This window comes from Varanus komodoensis, unplaced genomic scaffold, assembly GCF_004798865.1.
Source record: "Varanus komodoensis strain SLA01 unplaced genomic scaffold, ASM479886v1 scaffold3, whole genome shotgun sequence".
In the NCBI taxonomy this organism is placed as follows: Eukaryota; Metazoa; Chordata; class Lepidosauria; order Squamata; family Varanidae; genus Varanus; species Varanus komodoensis.
This window is the reverse complement of record NW_025335761.1, coordinates 51364910-51384214: the sequence shown is the minus strand read 5'-3', so window position 1 is coordinate 51384214 and position 19305 is coordinate 51364910. Positions and strand designations below refer to the sequence as shown.

The 19305-nt window shown below is 48.8% G+C and overlaps 1 protein-coding gene across 1 annotated transcript; it reads left to right on the top strand.

The window, feature by feature from the left end:
* The first annotated feature begins 624 nt into the window (after positions 1–624).
* DEGS2 (delta 4-desaturase, sphingolipid 2) lies at positions 625–18595 on the top strand. The gene is made up of 3 exons (XM_044436458.1): positions 625–749; positions 10843–11585; positions 17074–18595. Exons 1-3 carry the CDS (start codon positions 668–670, stop codon positions 17218–17220), a joined length of 972 nt encoding a protein of 323 aa, XP_044292393.1. The 5' UTR covers positions 625–667; the 3' UTR covers positions 17221–18595.
* Positions 18596–19305: the final 710 nt, after the last annotated feature.

Sequence of the window (19305 nt, the reverse complement as noted above, 5' to 3'; positions counted from 1 at the left end):
GCCCCAGCCTCACCGCCTCTGAATCCGTTTTTCGTTTTGTGGTTTCTGCTAAGTCCGGAGAAAGCCTGGGGAGAGGGCGCCTTTAGCCCTCAAGCAAGTGAGAAGAGCCCCGCAGGATCGGACCAGGATCTATCTAGTCCAGAACTCCGTTCACACTGCGGTCAACCAGCTGCTAACACACCTTCGCAAGCCGCAGCTTCTTGCCCAAGTTCCCCAGCAAGTGCTGCACCTGGGCACAGTGCCGCTGATCCTGGAGGGAGTGCAGAGCCATCAGGACTAGTAGCCACTGATCGTCTTCTCCTCCTCGAAGTCGTCCAATCTTCCTTCAGAGCCATGCAAACAGGTGGCCTCGCCTCATCTCAAGGAAGTGCATTCCAGGGTTCAGCCCCGCGCTCTGCGAAGTCCGTCCTTTCACCAGCCTGGAATCTGCCACCAAGCCGCTTCACGGGGGGACCCCTTTGGGTTTGCGTATTACCCGAGCGGGGAAACGGCCTCCCCGCCGAGTCGCCCTCTGCGTGGGCGAGGCCGCCGGGGCGGGGCCAGAGGGGCGCGCCAGCGCGCCGGTGAAGGGCGCCGATATAAGCCCCTGCGCGGGGCGAGCGTCTCTCTTTCCGAGTCCCGCTGCGGAGGGCGTTGCGCGGCACGCGGTCGCAGGCGCAAGGCAGGAATGGGCAACCGCGTTGCCCGCAGCGACTTCGAGTGGGTTTACACGGACCAGCCTCACACGCAGCGGCGGAAAGAAATTCTAGGTAAGGTGGCCTCGCTCCAGGCGCAAGCAAAGCGGTTGCGCCGCGGAGGCGCAGCTGCGTCGGCGCTGGGTCGAGGCGCCCGCCTGCCCCCTTCGCCCTTGCGGCTTGACCGTGCAGCGCTTTTCTCCTCTTGTAGGGAAGCCGCATCTCCCTCACTCCGCTTCCCCAAGGGGGCGCGCCCCTTCGGAAGAAATCAGACGGCGGTTCCCATCACCCAGTCTCTTGTGCTGGCTGGGAAGGATGGGAACTGTAGTCAGACGCCTCCCGGAGGGGCGCCAGCTCAGTCTTTTCTGCTCAGTTAGCCTTTGATCGCCGACCCGGGCCGGATGAGTTAGGCGCTCGTGCGGTCGGAAAAGCCTTACTCGAGAGCCGTTCCCCTCGGGCTTCCCTTCCTTTTGCCTGACGGGGCGCTGGCGCCGACACAGGGCTGTGCGGGCCCATCTCCGCCCTGCCCGCCACCTATGGGATTCTGCCTGTGCTCCCCGTCATCGGTCATCCGAGCCACACCCGTGGCTGCAGCTGCCCTGGAAGCGGCGTTTCCCTGCTGCGCGCCTGTTCCCCCATCTCCTCCCAGGTGCCTTTTCCCTCGCGTCAGCGCAGCTTCTCTTCTAGCGCGGCCGCGGTGCGGGCGCGGGCGCGCTCTCCGTCGTGTTTGCCCGCAGAAGGAACTTCACGTGGCGGAACTTAATTGCAGCGATCGCAGGCCAAGAAACCCTGGCCGGGGGCGGAGGGGCAGGTGCCGACAGGGCAGGCCTGTGCGGCAGAAGTCCGGGGCTTCGTTCCGAGGGCGAGAGGCCTTCAAAAGCAGCACTTCGAAGTCAGCGACTTTGCCGCCCATTGCAATGCATGGATTGCAGAGCGTTTTGATGACGCTGTTCAAAGACAAAGCAAAACCGGGGGTGAGGTCTAAGGATAAGGAATAAAGAATTTCCTGCCCAAAGGCTTGCGGTCTAGAAGACACGACACAAAGGGAAAGTGGATTGGGAGGGCCAAAAATCGAGTTTGCTTGCCCTTAAAACCATTATCTGGAGCCTTCGCATTGCCTGACTGCACCATTGCAAGCCAGGGAGCATCCCGTTCCCTCCTGCATGCCCCATGTTTCCTTTCCCATAATGAGTCAATGGCTTTCTGGGGGGCACTCCTCTCCATGCTCAGGGAAATATCGCTATGCAGTCAGGACTGAGTCTTAATTTTGATCCTGCTGTAGTTGTTGCAGGAGGTTTAGGACATGGCTGTGACCCTGCCCCATCTTAATGCAGACACAGCAACCCGGATAGGTGGGTTATGCTGATAGTTTGTGACATGGGAGATTTGAACCCAGGTCCTAATCTGAGTGCATCACAGCACAGTGAGATCTTTAGCACGGGAGGCTGGTTATCTGACTAAGCACTGCTGCAGTCAAAGTCCATCTCCACACCCTAATGTTCAATACCTGGAACATGTTTTTTTAATAGGCTGGGAAAGGACTATGCAAATGCCGCTCACTCACTTTTATCCAGGTTTTTATTTGTTCTGAAATCAGTTCCTGTTTATTATCCATAATGCTGCAGCATTGCGCATTATGAAAAAGACCTTCTATTCTGCTGTGTCCCAGGGCCAGTTTTAAACGTTGCACATTGACAGCACAAAGAACATGTGCAGGAAGGAAATGGGGCATTTTGGCTCAGATCAGCACCACACAAAGTGCTTGTTTCCCCATCTTCAGCTGGTTGCGTGTAAATGTTTGTTTTTGCGAAATGACCAAATGGGATTTTCATTTTTGCAAAGAAGCTGCCTCTAAGAGAGAAATGGAGTGTTTTTTTCTTGAACATGTGCTATGTTCCACTTTCTGCATCTTGATGTGAGGGCGCAGAACCCTGATCTGCAGTGGGACTTAGCAGTGCTGCAGGATTGGGGAGGTCAACTTTTCTACCTTACCTGTTTTTGAGGGTGGCTTGCAGTATTTCACCCCCACTGCCATGGCAAGGGCAGTAAATAAAAGGGGGAAAGAAACTTCTGCCAGCTTTAATGCTACATATTTAAAGGAAATTTTAATGCTGATTAATTAAAGAGCAGCCATGCTGAAATTCAGTTATTTTAATATTCATTTTATTAAGTTATTCTTTAACAGAAGTTTAGTATTTACATTTTTAAAGCTGCTTTAAGTATTTAGCAGTCCAGGTTTTAAAATCATCAGGGTTTTAAGTCTACCATGCAGATATGAATCACTGCTTCCCTCAGTGTATTCAATCGATGCTTGGAAAATAGGAAAGGTTGCACGTTCCAGCCACTGCCCAGCATCCGTGATGTGCCTACACAGAGTGCAAAGGTCCAGAGGTGCTTCCATGTCAAGCTGAAGGAACACTTAAGGAGTGTTCCTATGTTCCCTGGCCTTGCTGAATGTCAGCCGCCAAATTCACAGGACCTTGTTTCTGGAATTTGGGAAAAATCCTTTGCCCTCCCCCCACGATGTCAGGAGGTGCTAAGATCCCACCCTTACAGTCAGCTCCAGAGGACTGCTGCAACAAGCTTTATGAAAAGCACCTTTTATTCTGCTGCATTAAAAACTCCAGGGGCACGCTTTTAACTTCAAGGGTTAGCAGACTTACATCATGAGGCAACTTAGTTCAAGTTGGCACCTGACCAGTGAAATTCAAGGGTGTGTTCATTGGCAAATCACTCTCCCCCACTGGTCAACCTGGCCCAGTGGACACCACACAGTGGTGTGGGGTTCAGTGCTTCGTACACTGAAAGTCCGTGGAAATGATTTAGGGCTACTGGAGTATGTCCTGCTTGAAAGGATTTCAGAGATGAGTTGCTAAAGGTTGCAGGCATTGGAAGGCTGCAGAAGGCCAATTCCGCTCCATCTCTTGGAGCACTTCTTGCCTTAAAATACAGGGCACCTTCCTGCTGAAGCATGAACATCCCTGCAGGAGCCGGTAAGTGTTACATGGAGAAGCACCCAGGGTCAGACCCTGGCATCCCTGGCTGAGGACTACAAGTGGAACCTGCAGCAAACAGTTGCAGCGTAGATTGGTCCTGCTCAGGGTTTCAACCACCCATGCCATATTGGGGGATATTCACAGACACCACCAGTGAGGTGATTCTGAGCAAGATGGGCGGGTGCTCAGCAGAAGACCCCGTGGTCACTGTAAGGGCATGCGGTCTTGTCTCTGGGGCACAGAGTTGAAGCAAGCAGGAAGCTTAAGTGTTGTCTTCTCAAAGGTGGTTCACAGCTTTGGGGGTCAGCTTTGTGGCATAAGGAATTTCCCTGCTCTGTGCATTAGATGACTGCAGCTTTGGTCCATCCAAGTTTGTTCCAGAATAGATATGTTAGTCTTTAAGGTGCCAGAAAAGATGTGGTAGAATTGGTTGTTTGGGGTGCAAGAGACTAACACAGCTAAACCATTGGAAATTGAGCGTCTTGTTATCTAACTGATTGCTTAAATTTGTGCCCAACACTCCCAAACCATTTTAGTCAAATCAAATGCCCCCTTCGAGCTTCTAACAACTGTAGCAAAGCTATTCCTCTCCAGATCTGAAATTTAAGCTCTGGATTAAATTGCTCCATCATGCAAATGAGCAGGAACTACTGTAAAGAGGGCAGAGAATTTTCTTAACTGTCAGTGGAAAATTTTCAGTGGAAAAAGGCTCAGTCAAATCTTACTTTGGTGCTTTATTTAATTTTAAAGGAGCCATAACCTGCTTTGAACAATCATTTCACAAGCAACTTAAAGGAAGAACATGTTTGCTGACAGTTAAAATGTACTCAAATATTGTCATAAAAATCCCCATAGCACCATTGGAACCAATATTAAACACATGGTCTGTTACAACAGCAGGAACTGTTATTATGCAGTGACTTTGAGAATAAAAGAAAAGGAGGCAGGTCATTCATGAGGGAGGAACCACATGAAAAGGCGATGCGAGGGACAGGCTTCTCAGCTCTCAGCGGACTGGATCAAAATTCAGCAGAAGATAAGAATCTGTCCCTAAGGAAGGATGGACCCAGTCACGCCATTCAGGAAAATTAGCAGCGCTGGGCGCAAAGAAGCAGCTTGGAGTGCAGCATTGTCTTACATAAAAATAATAGTCACACATGTATACTGGAATGAATAAACCTTGTCTGGGATTTAATTTGTGGTGTTATTTTCTGAATGTTGCCCTGAGAGCAATTGCTACAGAACAGCTTCACAAATTGAATAAGGTTGAAAGCATTTTGTACATTCCAAAAGGCAAAATATTTCATATGAGGTGTTTTTTCCGTGTGTTGGCTCCAACGGTTTTATTGGTTTCAGTTCTGACAATCATGATGTCTTCCTCCTTACTGTTTACCATTCAGATATTCTACTGGATTCAGGGCACATATATCTTGAGTAAATTTATTAAATTCATTCAGTAAATTGAATAAATGAAGTCCACAGATTTTCAAAAATGGGCAGGGGTAACTTGGATTTGCCCCGTTTCCGTTTGTGCAGCTCCACCCGTGCAGTGCACCCATACAACTGCAGCCGTCTCACGGAGCTCTTTCTCCCTAGTGAAGGACAGGCAAGGAGAGGTTATGTGTCACTGCTTTTCATGCAGAAGGTCCTCTGGAGCTGGGAAGGACCCTGACTGAAAGCCTGCAGAGGGGGCTGCCAGCCAGTGTTGGCAATACTAGCCTTTGCTGGACCAGCCGCCTCAGTAGAAGGCAGCATTCAATATTCCACTGTGGCTCTAGCTGAAGTAAAGGTGCTCTGGTTGATGGGACAAAAAGCAGCTGTGGCCGCTGTGTGGTTTAGTTCACTGCTGGTACCCAGGGAGTCCCTAGACTGGAGTTACCAGCAGAAGAGAGCAAATGGAAAGATGGTTTCTGTGCTGAAATGGGGAAGGGTCTTTTCCCGAACTTGGCTGCTGTTCTCTTCTTCCCATCTCTTGGGTGCCACTAGAGGGAGTGCATGCCAAGAAATGTCAGGTTCTCAGTTCAGTGTGTGGCTCAGCGGTTCCGTACCAAGTTCCAGGATGTGCTGGCCTTGAGGCAGGACCACAGATTACTTCAGGGGGAAAGGAAGGAGAAAAGGGGTACTCGGCTCTAGCCTTCCCTGTGTTTTCTCCTTGGAATTGCTTCCCCTGGGTGCCTTCTCATGGGTAAGAAGAGCTGGCCATGCCAGGGCAGAGGAATGGCTGGGAAGAAATGGTGCAACAGCCCTTGTTGCTCCTTCACCTGGCCAGATGTGTGTGATCCATTCACACATATTTTAACTGATAAATAAATTGTAGGAGATACAGTTGTTGATCAGGGAGTGACACAGGGTAGATTTAGGGATGCTTTGGGATCAGCTCCCAGAAGCCCCCGCCAGGAGGGCCGATGGTCAGGAAAACTGTGAGTTGAATGTCTGGAGAATCTACCTTCTGCCCTTCTATGGGGTAGATCTCCAGTGCGTTTCCCTTTGGGCCTTCTGCTCACTAGACTACCTGTGGAAGGTTTCTAGTTGATCAGAGGGAGGTACCCATACACCAACAGGTAGTCTCATATCTCCTGTTCTGCAAAGATGGCCGCTTATGCATAGTCAAAGGAGTCATTTTTCAAACCCCTCACCCTCCAAAGATAAAACATGCAAAAGACCAACTCACAAAAAACACAAATGTGTCCCAGTGCTACATTACCCATTTCCCACCCCCTTTAAAAAGGAACCAGATTTTGACAGCTAGATAGCTGTCAAAACAAAACTCCTTGTTCCTGACATAAGGGGGATGTGGGCACTTTCCCAAGGTCCTATTGGCTTGGGACAGAATGCAAAATATGCTCTCTGGTGGAAGCTAAAGGGTATGTGTGGAAAAGTGGAGGATATTGCCATGAAGGGAGGTGTAATCCCCCCACTGCAACCTTTTTGTGGCTGAAGGTAACTTGTGCCTTTGGTGGTTCTTAGTGGTCAAGAGGAGCCAAAGGGGAGGAAGGGGTTTGGCGTCTCTTCTGGGTATGTCCAGTGTTGATAGTTGGCTTTGGATGCCACAGTAGTACGTCTTAAATAGAACGACCAATCCAAAAACAGGCGGGCTGTTAATTGTGCACATCCCAAGAAGTACAGACTAAGACTGGGATGCAACAGGACTATTTGCTGTTTTGACAACTTCAGGTTAGAAACATAGAAACAGAGCGAGTCTGAAGGGACCTCCCGGGCCATCTAGTCTGACCTCCGGCACCAGCCGGCTCCGCTCACGACATGCCCACCATGTGCAGGTTAAAAGGTTGTGCTCTCTCTACTTTTTCTGCTGAATAAACTTTGCTTTCTAAGTGGTGTGTGTGTATGACTGCAAAACGCAGGCTTGTTCTTTCAGACTGCATGCATTGAATCCCAAACCTTTCAAGGCAATCTGGAAAGCAAGCGCCACCATTTGAGGTGTGCTGCATCCTAAGATTACCTGGCGTACCAATGCGTCCCAAGTACAACAGTCTCAGGTTTGTCATTTTTGCTTCTAAGGAAAACTCGGACTGGATCTGACCTGGGACTCCCTAGTTCATCTTTTGATCGGTTCGGGGTAAATGCTGAACTCTCCTCCAGCACCACGCTTTGAATGCATCCACTTTCTTCTTGTTGCTGCTTCACTGTCCAGAGTGAGGTGCTTGTGCTGAAACAAAGTGGCTGGGCTTGGGTACTCTGCAGGCAGCTGCAGGTCTTGAAGGTCCCTGGGCAAGGGTCCCTTAACAGCCTCCTCCCCCAGGGAGTGCATCTCCTCCCTGCCGTGGTCACCAGCTGCTATTGCTCCTCATCCTCTTCGTCACTGCGGTCACTCGCTCTCTTGACAGGCAGAGAGCAGCAGGCAAGCAGGCAGTGGTGTGTCTGCCCCCCCCCCCCCAACACCATTGTATCAGCTAGAGGGCGAGGCAGGTGAGCAAGCAAGTTGCAAAGAAGAGGAAGAAGAGCAAGGCCCAAAGGGGCTGCTCCGTGGGCCCCTGCTTGGCAGACACCCTGCCCCTTAACTTGGCTTCTCAGCTCAGACAGCAAGCACTCTTGGGTCAGTCCCGAATCCAGAGGTAGTACAATTAAACAGCAGGGCTGCCAAGCACTGCATTGAGCTGTCCAAGAGTGCCTTCCCTAGAGGGCTGGCTGCACCATGAGGCAAAGTGAGGCACCTGTTGCAGCAAATAGATGCTCAGCAGGAATGGCTGCCAGTCCCCCCCAGCCCAGCCCTCGGGGCCTGTGGAGGATGCTTTCCAGCAACTAGTGTGGAAGTGAGGCTGGCCAGCTTCTGCTGGTGGAAAGGGGCTCCGGCACAGAGCTGGCATCAGAAGCAGGCAGGGACGGGCTCCTACTGAGGTCCCACACCAGCAGGAGCCCCGGGAGCTGCCCTTCCTGTTCTCCATTGCAGCTTCCTCATTCACCTGCTTCTGGCACAGCCAGTGGCGGCACTGAGGAGGAGGGGGATGGCCTGTGCCATGCCCACTGGTTCTCTGTCTGGCAAGTGGTCACAATGAGAGCTGGTGGCCACAGTGAAGATGAGGTAGCCTGCTGGAGGAAGGAGCCCATGGGGGTGCCTTGCCAAAAACCTGGCACTGTTCAGATGTCTGCCTGTTTGCATTAAAAGCCACCCTGCTAGGTTGATAAGCAATACCAGTCCCAGGTGCTTTGGAAGTGCCGTGTTGGATCCATTCCATGTGCTACAAGAACCCTCAATTTCTTTTCTAAGAGGCCCTGTCAACTAAGCCTGACAAAATGAATCAAGGCTTGTTCAATCATGAGTCACCAAATTAACAGCTTTCTTTCATAATTGATTCTTCCTGGCTTTCAGAAATCAGCCCAACTAACACTTGGACAACGATGGCAAAGTGCTGGCTCCGTAGTTTTGTGATTGAGAGGTCAGTAGGGGACACAGCAGAGTGATGCTACGTCCAGAAAGGATCCAGAGCTCAGGTCCACCAGATTAAGAAATGCACATCTTTGCAGATGTTAATTCAATGATTGAAAACTTCAGTGTGTGCATCTTTAAACCCCCCTGTCTCCCAAGGAGGGGAACCTCAAGTAGAATGAAGGTGGAAGTACATGTGGTCAAAAGTTAATCTGATGCACTAGAGAGCTGTTCTTTCAGTGGGTGCCCTTGGACAGCAGCCTGGTGGGGGTAGACGGCCTCCCAGACTTGCAGGGTTGCAGCTCTTCTGGGCACCCCCAGCAAGAGCACCCCAGTGGCCAAGTAGGGCATTTACCCAGTGGCAGCGTTTCACTCTAGGGCTTGATATTGTAACAGTGGCAGGATTTGGCAAGAATGTGATGCTGCTGTATCAGATTCTGCTGCAATTTGCAGTTCTGGAGGGGGAAAAATCGCAGCATGCTGTTTTCTAGGTAGAATTAATAAACATAGGGGAAAACAGCTGAATTTCATGGGTCCCAGGCCCTCCTTGTTGGAAGGCTGCAGAACGTGAAGCGGCACAGCTGGGTAATTTTAGACCCTGCGCTTCATGGCTGGATGCACCTGGCCAAGTGAGCCAAGCGAGTTGTCTCTTTCCCACCTGCTCTGCTTCGTAATGGCTCCTTTGCCAGCACAGCAGTGGGAGCCACTGTGGGGTGGCTGGTGTGTTGGCCCCAGGAGACAAAGAGCTGGTTGCTCCCTGTCACGAAGCCCACTCTGGGCCCGTCAATCAGTCTAACCTGCTTCACAGGGTTGTGAGAATAAAATGGGGAGGAGGTGGAGGACCACAAAAGCCATTATGGGTGCCTTGCATGGAGAAACAAGGTGGAATAATAAGTAAGACCCTGATTTAAAAACACATGCACAGCCTCCAAAACATTTTGAAGTGTTTTAAATTCACTTAAAGCATAGCATCACAGCAAAGGGATAAAAATGGATTTTTCTGCTGCTGCCCTGATGCTCTTGAGGCCTGGCACTAGCAAGGTCCATGTGGGGTAGGACTGTGGGGCTCTGGACTGTCGCCCCAAGATCCAGCCCTCGTTGCACTGCTGGACATGGTCTGAAAGGAGCGGCACAGCTGCTTTGCTGAAGCTCCGCTGGCCAGGGCCTGCCGCCGGAGTCGGCCTGGGAAGCCCCCTCCTGCCCTCCATGGTGCCACGTCAAGCAGACATAGAGGGAATTCCCCATTCCAGATGGGCTGGTGGGTTTTGACAGTTTGGCCTGAAGAGTGTGGCCTGGCCATTTGCAAAGCCAATGGCTGTTGTCTGGTTTTTTCCCCTTGTGGCAAGCAGACATACAGAGCAGGCTTCCATAACTTCGTGCCACTCGAGTGTATCATCGCCAGCCAGCGTGGGGTGGGAGTTGCCATCCAACTGATTTACTGGGAAAGGCTGAAGTGGCTGACATGGAGTGCGTGGCTAGAGGGACGTGGACGGTGAGGGGATGACTGCAACAGAAGAGGCCTTACAAGTGGTGGCCCCATGCCTGTGGGATTGACTTTCATTGAGAATTGGCCAGGCCCCTCTTTGCAGGGCTTCAGGAAAGCTCTGAAACCCCACCTTTTTCGCAGGCCTTCCCTTAAGTCAGGCCAGTTGGTCTTTCTTTGGTAGGTTTAATTTTTTTAATGATTGTGTTTGGCAAATTTGCTTTTATGAATTTTAAAGGAACAGTCTTTATGGGTTTTATGGAAACACATTTTATTGGTGAACTGAATTTTTAATGAATTTAATTGACAAACTGCTTTTATGTGTTTTTTGACGCATGTTTATGGGTTTTCCTTTATTTTTATTTGGTACACCATCTGGAGAGTGTTCATCCTTTCAAAGCTGCATAGATACAATTTTAGATAGACAAATAAATAGATAGGCTAAATAAGCCCTGCTGGATCACACCAAAGGTCCATCCAGTCCAACACTCCGTAAACACGGAGAGAAACCAGCTGCCCATAGGATCCCTCACGCAGGATGGGTGCAAGACCTCCTGCCCAAGCTCCTCAGCAACTGGTGTATGCAGGCAAGCCCCCTTTGATAAATGTAGTAACCAATGGCCAGCAAGACTAGTAGCCACTGATAGCTTCCTCCAAGAATTTGTTCAATCCCCTCTTAAAGCCATCCAAGTTGGAGGCTGTCACGACTTCCCACGAGCATGAATTTTGCCCTCACAGCTCAACATTTTATGAATAAGAAGAAGTCTGATGGTCTTTGACCTAACATTTCTTTTTCCCCCTCAGCAAAGTATCCAGCCATCAAATCTCTAATGGGCCCAAATCCCCACTTAAAATGGATTGTGTCCGGAATGGTGCTCACCCAGCTTCTCGCCTGCTACCTGGTGAGAAATCTCGCCTGGAAGTGGATTTTTTTCTGGGCCTACACTTTTGGAGGCTGTATCAACCACTCCCTGACCCTCGCGATCCATGACATCTCTCACAACGTTGCCTTTGGTAACAAGCAGGCCAGGTGGAACCGATGGTTTGCCGTCTTTGCCAACCTGCCCATTGGACTTCCGTACTCTGCCTCCTTCAAGAAGTATCACATCGACCATCACCGGTACCTTGGCGGAGATGGTTTGGACACCGACCTGCCCACTGACTTCGAGGGCTGGTTCTTTTGTACTCCATGTCGGAAACTGATTTGGATTGCCTTCCAGCCAGTTTTTTATGCCTTGAGACCTCTGTATGTGAACCCCAAAGCAATTACTGAGATGGAAATCTTTAATGCATTGGCACAGTTCTCTGTCGACATTATTATCTGCCACCTGTGGGGCTTGAAGCCCGTTATATACTTAATAGCAGGAACACTCCTTTGCTTGGGCTTGCATCCTATCGCTGGGCACTTCGTAGCAGAGCACTATATGTTTTTGAAAGGACACGAAACGTATTCCTATTATGGACCCCTGAACTGGATCACCTTCAATGGGGGTTACCATATGGAGCACCATGACTTCCCAAGCATTCCTGGATGCCATCTGCCCATGGTAAGCGTCTGCTTTTGTTCCTTGCCTGCTTTGCGAGACCTGGATGTCGTGCCTAAATCCCTGTCAACAAAGGTCTTTTTTATACCAGCCATTTACTGTGCACTCAGGAGCCCTCGCTCATGGAAGTTCATGGGGCCTTTTCCCAACATTTCTGTCCTCAAGGTCTCTCCCAAGTCTCCCTGCCTTTCTTGCAGGATTTTTAGACAGAGGAAGAGCAGGTATTAAATTTTAAATCGCAAGAAATCAGAACAAGAGCCTCACGAAAAGGCAACTCTTTGCTGCGCTGCAGTCTTGCCACAGTGCTGCCTTGTGGTTTGTTCATAAATGTAGAGAAAGGGGGAGAAATGCTTTCCTTTGCAATGAAAAGGGAATGAGCTGCCTCCATTCTGCAGTGGCTTAAATCCCTCTTGCAGAGAAGTCCAATAGGGAGGAATGCCAGGGAAATGTTTGTCACCTGCCCAGGAAGCCTTATGCTACATGCTAATGAATGAAAGCCCATACAGGGGAGCCATCCAGCTGCTGGCATAGGAACTGTCACTAAAGACACTTTGGAGGTTGATGCTGCCAGAGAAATACTTTCAGGTCTTCTAAAGTTTCTTCCATACATACTAAAGGGAAAGCTGAAATGTATCTATGTCATGGAACGCCAGGAGTGTTGAGAAACCTGGCTTTCTGGACTTTCCCCAGATAGCCGCTCCCCCTTCCCCTGGCTCCTCCCCTTTCCCCCTACAATTTATTGTTCTTCACCCCCCCCCTGTGCATTTTGTGCAGTTTATGCGCTTTTTAACATCATTTTTACCCTCCCTGAAAAGGATCCCAGAGCAGCTCACAAAAATTAATCATAAGACATTGCTGCCTTCAGGAAACAACACAAAAGGAAAAGGGACTTGGAAGAAAGAGGAAAAAGGTAACATGTTGGCCCCAGTTCTTGGTTGCAAGTTCTTACAGGAGTTTTTGGCAAGGAGGGGCAAAAGGGGGCTGATGGGTGGAGCTAAGTTGGTCTTGCCCTTGTGATGTTCTACCTGGGAGGCAAGAGGGGGAAAAGGACTCAGTTACTGGCTGCAACAGCTTTAGGCTAAAGTATGCTGATATTTCTGGTATGTTCAACCAGTGGAATGCAGCCCTTGCAACAGGATTCAGCCCTTGGGCTGAAAGGTTCAGGCCCCTGGTGGCATGAACACAGTCACCCACATCATACAGAAACCCAGGCTGTCCCTGCCGCCGCCTTCAAATCCACAGGCTCTCAAGAAGGAAGAGCACTGCCTGGAGAGCCAGGGGAACGTTCTTGGCGGCACAGTAGCTGTGGAGTGGGATTAGAAATGCTGGCTGTGAGCAGCAAGGAGGACGCCTTCCCAGTGCCTTCTCTTCTGAACAGCACTTTTCTAACCTTGCACATACTTGAGTTTTCCAGCAAAATATCACAAATGCTCCAGTCTGTGTACTAGGTCTTTCCGTATCCAAGAATTTCCTTTGTTACCGACTTGGAAATGGCCTTTGGGCATCTGATGAAGGTGAATTCCAGTCCGCAAAAGTCACACTGAATCAGTCAGCCTTTAGTGTTATTAGATTTCATCTTGCTTTTGTGATAATGGCTAAATAGACAAGCCAGCCAGGGCATGAAATGTGTGGTCACGCTTCCAGCATTGGTTATTTGCAACATGGCAAAATCAGCTACTTTACAATGGAGAGAGAGAGAGAGAGAGATTCTCAGGCAGTGTACAGTAGAAAATATGTGTCAAATACAAAGAAATAGAATACTAATTAAGAAAAAAAGAAAGTGGAGCCCTAGCAGAGTGTTGCTTTTGCCTGCAGCTTTTTGGAAGGTGGTGCGGGGAGTCCAGGTTCAAATCCCCAAAAGACTACAATGGGGCATTCATATTCTTCATCCTGGATGCTTACCTGTAGACAAATAAGTAACCTATTAAAGTGAGTGCTGTCAAACCAGCGAGTTTGTGCAATGGCCACCACTGTACATTAACAGAAATTGACAAATGACCTTTTCCCAGTTTTGAGATCTGGTTTTCCTGGCTACAGTGCATGGAGAGAACTTGAGAATACCTGTTCAAGTCACCACAAATCCTCTGTGTCAGCTTCCTGCTATTTTTATGGGGCCCTTAGCATTAAATGCATTATACTGTGACAAATATTTGATTAATGCTACACTAATTAAATTTGCAGACAGATATAGAAACATAGGCAGTAACTGGTACTTTAGTTTGTTCCACTGCAGCAATGGCTTTTCTGGAATGGGGCTGCTCAGTGGAATCCCTTTCCACCATTTTCAGGGACTTTGAGACCATTTGAGACCATTGCACTGGCCCTCCAAATTGCAGGCATTATAGGATACAATCCTATGGCACCAGGAAGGTGCCCCTGGAAATGTAGGATTGTTCAGTTTTCCCCCTCTAAAGTTGGGGAGAGAAAGAAGTCCATTCTCCAACAGGGGAAGGATCTGACTTTAGATCTACTGCACCAGTTCCTTTGCAAATCTCTGCTCCTTTAAAAGGTCCAATGTGAACAGATGTGAAAATGGGGGGGGGGCAGTTGCTTGCAGGCATGGTGGGTGCAATTGGGGGGGGGGGGGGATCCAGCATCTCCCTAGTCTCTAACTGTGCCCCAGTACAAGGTAAACATGCTAGTCCTGGGTTAGAAAAAATAATTTTCCTTCCCTTATTTGCACTCTACTGAGCCCAAGAAAGCGTATCCCTACAGAGGAAATCTCCTATATGGCTTTTGATGAGAAAGCCCAGTTCCGAGACAGCTTTAAGTGTCACTGATCATTGTTGCAAATTAGGTCATGAGGACCAGATCCCTGGACTGTAAAGTTGAACCAGTAAAGGATATTATGCATCCATAGATCATCTCCTTGCAGGTCTCCTGCAGGTCTGTTGATGTGTCCTTCAAGTTTTAGTACTATTCAGACTTGCTGGGCAGTGGTCAGTTGGACCATGAGCCGCTGGAAGAGGAAGGGGGCGACGGCGGCCCCTGGGAGTTGCTGCTTATGGCTGATGCGAGGGGTGCTGAGGCTGCAAGGGAGAAGCGAGTCGGGGGCAACTGCTCCCCCAGGCTCTCGCGTGCCGTGGCAGGGAGGGAGCAAACCAGGAGCCCTGCTGGGGCTTTCCCCTCCCCGTGTGGAGGGGTGAGGAGGCAGGGAGCTGCTAGGGTGCAGCAGGGCGACCTGCAGGGCCTGTTTTCGGTGCGCTTCTCCTCCAGCCACGGACTGAGAACGACTTCCTGTGCGCGCACAGTTAATTCTACATCAGCGGCCAAATGGAGTGCAAAACCTGATCAGTGGCATTGCTTCCCCGAGGGCAGGCAGAGTGGCTAGAAACTTTATTTGCATGCCTGTTAACTTCAGCCTTTCACTCCAAGGGCAGAAATCGGCTGCTTGTAAAGATGGGAGGGGTGGATGCAGTGGCTGATGGGAACTTCGTGCCCTGAATTCAGTATAGGCAGAGCTGGAGTATAAATGGTACCTTTTCAGTTCAAGGGGGATAATGATTTTTAAGGATACTCACTTGCAGGTGATAGTTGTTTGATTGTTATGTTTAAAAAAAGGGGGGGAAAGGATTGGGACAGAGCTGGGCCACTCTTGTCTCAAAGCAGTAGTCTCGGGGCCAGACCAGCTTGATGCTTGCCCTCTTCATAATTGGCAAGGCCTGATAATCACAAATTTGCACCACCTAGCTATATTTTGGGTCTCAGTTTGACCAGAATGTTCTCATTCTTTCTGCTTCCAAAGTGCAGGGGTGAGCGCCATTCCACACGCAGCTAAACGGGCACCAACAATGCAAAAGAGGAAGCGAACTTCATTTTTGGCAATGTGGGGGCGCACACAGCCAGGTTAAGCTGAGAGGTTGGTAATGAATTGCACTTCATATCCAGCTCTTCATCCATCAGGCACCTCACCTGTAGAGCTAAGCAGGTAACAGGCATGAACAGGGCTTGATCGCTACCAGTAATCAAACTCTCAAACTTCATTGCACATGAAACCCACAAACCTAGCCCAGGCAAAGGCTGCTTCCTCACCCCTGAACTGGGCTCGCTAGCAGCACAGAATAACCGCTTATCGCTTATTGAACCTAGCCCACCCTTGCGCACGGCACACCTACTTGCTAACCACTTTATCTGAAAGGTACAGGGTCTACCCCGACCCTCTCAGAGTCACGCAGGCATGACCATGCAAAACCAAAAACAGGAAGAAGCACAAGCGCAAGGTCAGGCAGGGAAGATAACGTGACTAAGAGGCCTGCAAGACCCGGATACCAGCGACGATTAGGAGTGGTCAGCAGAAACTGTGGCAAGAGACATGCCGAAGACATACGTTAGTACTTTTCCAGAGATAAAGAAATGCTATAAAAAGGCTTGTAATACCATACATAGGCACCACACTTTACTAATGTGTTGGTCCCTGCGCAGGTAAATAAAGGACCCTCCAACTCTCCAGGTTGGTGTCCAGTGGTCTCATTCTGCCGCGATACAACACCCCCCCACACATTTTTTTTTTTTAAATTTTAGAGCATCTCTAAAATACAGGAAAAAGCAAAATCCTAACATCCCATTCAGGACAAAAAGGGCAACCAACAGATGCTTTACAGAAGATTTACAGAAATAGAACTCGTGTATTGCAGAAAATATTACAGGAACGGTAAATGCATAGCTTGCTATTCGTGTCTGAACCTTGAGCATTTAAGAGGGGATGTATAAGGCCTTAATATCTGTCCTGGCCATCTGATTTGGAACTTCGTGTTCACTGGGCCACATTTCAGCTGTGTGCATTCATAAAAAGGGAAGTTGCATCAGAAACCGCACCCCCTCAACTATGGATGCCCAGGTGTATGATCTTATAGTTCATAAAGATTTGGCCGTACAGCCTGAACTCAGAAGGTTATGCAGGCGGAGATACATGGGGGTGACGATTGCCTCCATGTTCCCTTAACCATCAAACATATTTAAGCATTTAAAGAGCTGATTTCAGAGATCAAAATGTTTTCCACCTCATTAAGAGGAAAGGCTGAGGCACCCCTTGAGAGCCAGTGTAGGGTAGTGTTTAAGAGAGGAGGACAAAGGCTCGAGTGATCTAGGCTCTAGTCCCACCCAGCCATGGAGCCAACTGGGTGACTTTGGGGCAGTCTTTGAGACTCAGCCCGACCTACCTCACACGGTTGTTGTGGGAAGGTGAATGATATAAGCTGCCTTGAGTTCCTCGCAAGGAAAAAACATGAATGGATGTAAAATGAATAAATTTGGAGAACGTCGCTGGTGCCTTGTCCTTCCCCATCATGTGGAATGCACCCAGCCCCCTTGAGATAGGCTTCCATCTTTGTGGCCTCTGCCTGGGAGGGCTGGGGGTGTCCTCCAAAGGTGAAGTCCCCACTGTCATCTCGGAAGGCTTTTCCCAGGTTGCAGCAGGGACTCAGCCTTTTCCAGTGGCTGGTGAGATGGCATCAAAGAGCACTGGCTAAAATGTCTCTTTTGATCTTTTCAGGTAAAGAAGATAGCAGCCGAATATTATGACAACCTACCTCACCATCAGTCTTGGGTCCGAGTTCTCTGGGACTTCATTTTTGATGATTCCATCAGCCCATATGCAAGGGTAAAGAGAAGATGCAAACTAGTGTCCCAGACGCAATAGCTGTTCAAGACTTGAGTCTTCCTTCTTCCAAGCTTAAAGGACCTCATTCGCCATATATCCCCCACCCCCTGCAACCAAACACTTACAAATTAATATACTTTATTAGGAATGCTTGCCAGGTAGGGATAGAATAGCTGCTACAATGTTTCTACTCTTAAAAGGATTTTATATAAACTAAATATGAAGAAATTTTATAATGAAGCTGATGAAAAGTGCTTTTAAAGTTTATACTATATTTTTTAACAAATGTAAAATTCTTTTGCTTATCAGAATTTTCTGAATTTTATACAATAAGGGAGAAATCCTATGCTTGTTTAGCTGGCTAAATGTCTGTAGGATTCTGGGAGTTCTCTGCCTATACATGCATAGGATTGCTCCTTAAGGGTGGGGGATCAGTGGCCATCATTATGTTGTTCAGCGTCCAGTTCTTATCAGATCCGCCAAGCAAGGACAGGATGATGGGAGTTGTAGAGTGGAGTACCACATTTCCCCTGCCTGACTTGAGTCCGATCTAAGTCAATCTGTTGACTTCTCCTATTTCTATCTTAATAGTGTCATTAGGTGATCTTGAGACTTCAAGGTTAAGCCAACTTCTCTCCAGAGCCACTCTGATCTCCTTAATGTCCTGCCTGATGAAGAGTTCTGGACAAAAATGAAAGCGTAACCATTTCGGGTTAGTCCCCATAAAGGCTGCTTTTGGCACATTTCTCATGGGCCAACACAGCTCTCCCCCCATTTTTGGGGGGGATGTGGGTTGGAGATGTTAACACTGTGCTTTGAGAAACCAGAAGTTCAATGGTGTCACCAGCATTCATCCATAAGAACCCATCCTATTTATCCAGTCTTTGATGCATAGCCATTTTTAAGAACACTTGAAGCCCCATGAAGGATCAGGCCACTGGTCCAGCATCCAATCACACAAAACTAGTGGCCAAGCCAGCTGCCAAGAGGAATCCCATCAGGGCCACAGCATCCTCCTGTCCATGCTATCGATTTCATCTGCTCCATTAATTGTTTTATCGACTGTATTGTGTGCTGTTTTCAGCATATGTAAGCTGCCCAGAGAACCTTTGGGTTATGGGGTGGCATGGAACGAAATAAAAAAAAGAAAATGTTCTGCAGCATGTAGGCACACTTGCTTTGCTCCTGGAGGTTGCACAGAGCCCTCACAACTAGTCGCCATTGATCGTCTTCTCTGTGAGCTGCTTTCTTTCTCTTAGCTATACTCCTTTTATGCAACTTTTTAATTTATTTTCTCATGTTATAATTGCATTTACATTTCACTTTGTTTTTGCGATATTACCACTTGCACTGGATGTTTTCCATCTTGATTGGATGCTGAGCTAAGAACTGTCATTAAAAAGGTGAGAAGCCAGTTATAGAAGTCCTTGAAAGAATTAGATAAAATATTATGGTAAGCCTGAGGAATGGAGAAAGGCAGAAGGAGCAAAGATGACAAATTGAGAGGTTTATAATTTTTGCAAGAGGGAAGAGGAGGTAGAACCTCACTCATCGCAGTGGTGGGAATAATTGCCCAGTCCAAAGTCACATTAAAAGGTAGAGGTTTCCCCTTGACGTTAAGTCCAGTCATGCCTGACTCTCGGGGGCGGTGCTCATCTCCGTTTCCTAGCCGAGGGAGCCAGCGTTTGTCCCCAGACAGTCTCCGTGGTCATGTGGCCGGCATGACTAAATACCGAAGTGCATGGAACGCTGTTACCTGCCCACCGAAGTGGCACCTTTTCATCTACTTGCCTTTGCATGCTTTTGAACTGCAAGGTTGGCAGGAGCTGGGATGGAGCAATGGGAACTCACCCCATTGTGCATATTCGAACCGGCGACCTTTTGATCTACCAGTCCAGCAGCACAGCGGCTTAAACCACTGCGCCACCTGCAGTCCCATAAAGTCACATTAGGGAGAGATTAAGTAAGGCTTGGGATGTACTTCCCTCTAGCCAGTCGTGTTTATGATGGATTGTGGAACCCCAGTAGGTCTTTGGAAATGGTGGTTTCTCTGCTCTGAATTTTCTGCCTCCCAGTTGAAATAGGAGCGCTGTGTAAATGTTTATAACAATCTAAGGATACTGG

Excerpts from the sequence above, each read along its gene's own strand:
- DEGS2 (XM_044436458.1), top strand. The coding sequence starts at position 668 with ATGGGCAACCGCGTTGCCCGCAGCGACTTCGAGTGGGTTTACACGGAC. Across the intron at positions 750-10,842 it reads GCGGCGGAAAGAAATTCTAG|CAAAGTATCCAGCCATCAAA; the intron begins GTAAGGTGGCCT and ends TTTCCCCCTCAG. Across the intron at positions 11,586-17,073 it reads CTGGATGCCATCTGCCCATG|GTAAAGAAGATAGCAGCCGA; the intron begins GTAAGCGTCTGC and ends TGATCTTTTCAG.